Source organism: Nothoprocta perdicaria, unplaced genomic scaffold (assembly GCF_003342845.1).
Source record: "Nothoprocta perdicaria isolate Ctin4 unplaced genomic scaffold, notPer1 scaffold_46, whole genome shotgun sequence".
Classification (NCBI taxonomy): domain Eukaryota; kingdom Metazoa; phylum Chordata; class Aves; order Tinamiformes; family Tinamidae; genus Nothoprocta; species Nothoprocta perdicaria.
In genome coordinates this window covers 151,389-154,971 of record NW_020455710.1, presented here as the reverse complement: position 1 = coordinate 154,971, position 3,583 = coordinate 151,389, and the positions used below count along the sequence as shown (strand labels likewise).

At 56.3% G+C, this 3,583-nt stretch overlaps 1 protein-coding gene across 1 annotated transcript; it reads right to left on the bottom strand.

The window, feature by feature from the left end:
- Window positions 1-1,204: 1,204 nt before the first annotated feature.
- Window positions 1,205-2,893, bottom strand: LOC112953648 (histone H3.3). Its single transcript, XM_026046742.1, has 4 exons — window positions 2,801-2,893; window positions 2,194-2,335; window positions 1,956-2,109; window positions 1,205-1,857 (listed from the first exon to the last, which is right to left on the bottom strand). Exons 2-4 carry the CDS (start codon window positions 2,319-2,321, stop codon window positions 1,729-1,731), a joined length of 411 nt encoding a protein of 136 aa, XP_025902527.1. The 5' UTR covers window positions 2,322-2,335; window positions 2,801-2,893; the 3' UTR covers window positions 1,205-1,728.
- Between the last annotated feature and the right edge of the window lie 690 nt (window positions 2,894-3,583).

The window sequence follows — 3,583 nt, the reverse complement described above, 5'->3', positions numbered from 1 at the left end:
TCTGACTATCTTTTCTGCAGCCCTGTGCAGATGTGATGGTGGTGTTTGATGTTTGCTTCCAGTACTGCTGGGAGCGGATAGGAAAGGGTGCTGAGGAAATTGTGTTAAGAGCAAGTGGTAACAAGTGCTTGTTCCTCCAGCTGCAGGATTTAAACACACCGAGTGGTTTGTCTGACCAGGGAGAGCAGAGGCTCTAGCTCCGACTTCCTCCCCACGCGGTGCTGACCCAGCCTTGCTCCCAGCCTCAAAGACAGCCCTCCTGCTGGCAGCTCTCTTGGAGTGAGATGTAGGTTCTGACCCATAAAAATGAATTTTGGGGAGAAAAAAAAATTGAAGTGCTATCAGGCTATTGTTGTGGAAGGAGTGCTTTAAATGCATCCAGTTTTAAAGAATGGCACTGAAGGCCCTGGTTGACTTACCCTATCCACTCTCCTTTGTACAAACTGCTTTTACCTCCTAAAACSTCACTTTTTTCTCCTCAGGAAGCTTTTTATTTCATAGAAATAAAAAGGGACTAATTTCAGCCACTTCCCCCTGCTCCTTCTGTTCCAATTTCAGCCTTACTTGTGTATCCTGTTTGAGGGAGGGGAGAGAGCTAGTCCAGCAAAGCGGTAATTATCTGTACTTCAAATGTAGTCTGAGCAGTTTTACCTGACTTAAGCAGGGCTGTTCCCAGAAGTGCTCTTGAGAAGCAGCACTGCTCKAGCAGAAAGCCTGAAGGAATATTCCAAAGCCAAGGTCTGAGCATAATCCTGTTCAGTCAGAAAAAACTTGGGTAGGAWATGAGATTTCCTCGGTGACAGCCARGTCCTTCTCTCTCCTTTGCACAGCAGCCTGTAGACTTGCAGGTTGTGTAATTAGCAGAGTCTTTTACTGGGAGTAGCTGATTAAGACCAAACAACCACCCTGTGTCACTATGTTCAGTTCCCACCAAACCAGGAGGTGCACCCAGGCTGCCTGAGCTGCTCTAACTGGTATGGTTTGAGATGAGTCAACGTGGGGAAACACTCCTCACCACACCAGTGACTTCTCCACAGTGCTGGCAGGCTCAGTGGCCACAGTGGCATTCCAGTATTTCCTGCATCTACTGCTAACCTACTGGAGCAGAAGGAAGCAGCTTAAGCCCATACAAACCAAAGGACAAAGACTCCCCACATGTGAATGTAAAACATTTAATTTAAAAATGTTGACACTACAATATATAAAATAGCTATTATAAATGCACATAGTGTATTCTATAGCTGCCAGGTTTACGTTTTTAGGAAACTGTAAGTTACACTGTGGTTAAGACTTGTAGTTTCACCCTCTGAAAAAGTCCACATTTGATCACAGTGATGTATGGTCAGACTAACAGCCCCAATTGTTAAACACTTGGATCAAGTCATAACCAGTTTTATTGCAAAAGGACCCTGTACACATTTATATCAATTCTAGTACCTTACAAGTTTAGCTACCCAACAAGTCATTAACATACAGAAACATGCATGAGAAGCAAGAAAGATCACCCATCCCTTCTGCATATTAGCAACTTGTCACTCCTGAGCAACAAGGCTCACATCACTGAGGTTTATGTGAACAGTCACTTTTAGCATTCATCCTGAGTGAAAGATGGAATGACTTAAGTACAAATGCAACATATTATAAACAATTTCTTACAAAAAAAGTCACAAATTAAAACCAAAGTATTTTACAGAATTTACTACAAAACACCATAAAAACAGCCTTCACTTAAGCCCTCTCCCCCCGTATCCTACGAGCCAACTGGATATCTTTGGGCATGATGGTGACTCTCTTGGCATGGATGGCGCACAGGTTTGTGTCTTCAAAGAGACCCACCAGATACGCTTCACTGGCCTCCTGTTTCAAGAGCACAAGAAGAAACGTCATTAGCAACCTTCAGCGAGGCTCACTGGCAGCCGCGACCATCAGGGGCCCGGCGGGGCTGCCGGCAATACCTGCAGTGCACCGATGGCTGCGCTCTGGAACCTCAAGTCTGTTTTGAAGTCCTGGGCGATTTCCCTGACCAGCCGCTGGAAGGGCAGCTTGCGGATCAGCAGCTCCGTGGACTTTTGGTAACGACGGATCTCACGGAGCGCCACGGTACCCGGCCTGGGAGGAAGGAGGAGGGAGCTGCGTGAGCTGGCTGGGGGCGGCACCGCAGAGGGCCGGGCCGGGCCGTCGCGGCGGCCTTACCTGTAGCGATGAGGCTTCTTGACGCCACCAGTAGAGGGGGCGCTCTTCCGGGCCGCCTTGGTGGCCAGCTGCTTACGCGGAGCCTTCCCCCCGGTGGACTTGCGGGCGGTCTGCTTTGTACGGGCCATTTTTCTTCACTTATCTAGGCAGACAGCCAAGCGTGACACAGGGCCCTGCTCACCCGACGCTCGCGAGCAGAGCCATCGCCAGACCCGACCTGGCCACCGGGATCCGGCTCCCTTCCCCCACCCCAATCCCCTCAAGCCACAGAGGCGGCAGATGCCGGCGGGCTGCCCCCCCCTCCCCTTTCCCCGCCGTCGAGGTGGGCAAGCAGCCAGCGGCCTCCCCCGGGAGGAAGGAGGAGTCACTGCCCCCCCCACACACCCCCGCTCCATGTCGCCGCCGCTCCCCTCCCCAGGGGAAGTGGATTGAGTCACGCCGCCTCCTCTTCCTCTCAGGCCGCCCCGAAGGGGAAGGGGGGGAGGGGGAAGCAGCCGTGACTCCCGGCACGTAGGCAAGGCCCGACCCGTCCACCAAAGGAGGAGGTAGGAGAAAGCCAAAGACCGCGTAGCACTGCTGCCCATCGCGCCCAGCAGCCGCCACTCACCCCTCGGAGAAAAAGGAAGCAGCAGTGCCGGTCTCCCTGCGCGCCGAAGCCTGCGCTCCTCCTAGCACAACCTAATCCGCAACCGGTCACCCCCTCACTGCGCCCTCCCCGCCGCGGGGACCCGTGTTTTATAGCGGGGGCGGCACACAGCGCGGTGACCTCACAATGCCTGGAAACAGCGCGCCCTTCTATTGGCAGGAACCTCCGCCGGCGCCGTGGCGTCACACGACACAAAGGCCGTGCTCCGTTTCCTCGGCGCTGATTGGGCGCGTGCCCGCCCGCTGATTGGTTGTTAAAACAGCCTCCTGATTGGGTACTGTGAGGCACGAAGGAGCCAATGAGCGGCGAGTGGGCGCTCTGCACGCTGATTGGAGGAAACAAGGCACGGTTTGGATCCTACCCTTTGTTGCAAAGCTCCACAATGGGAAGTCAATAGGAGCGGGGCGAGCCGCGGCGGGTGCCGGGGCGCCGGGTTCCCCCGGGCTCCCCCCGGCTCCCCGCGGGCGGCGGCGCAGGGCGGCGCGGCGGGAGCTCCGCCACCGCCGCTGCCGCCGCCTCGCGGTCCGCCCCCCTCCCCGCGCCTCCAAGCGCCGCTTCGGGCGGGGGGCAGCGGCGCGCAGGGCCCGGCGGGGGGCGGTGCGAGGCCCCCGGCCCCTCGCCGCGGCCTGGCCTCCTTGGGCCGGGCGCTGCGGAGCGGCGGCCCGCGGGGGAGAAGCTCCCAGTGCGACCCGGTCCCGGCGGGGGCCACGGCGCTTCTCGCGAGCAGTGCCCCTTCCCCCCCCC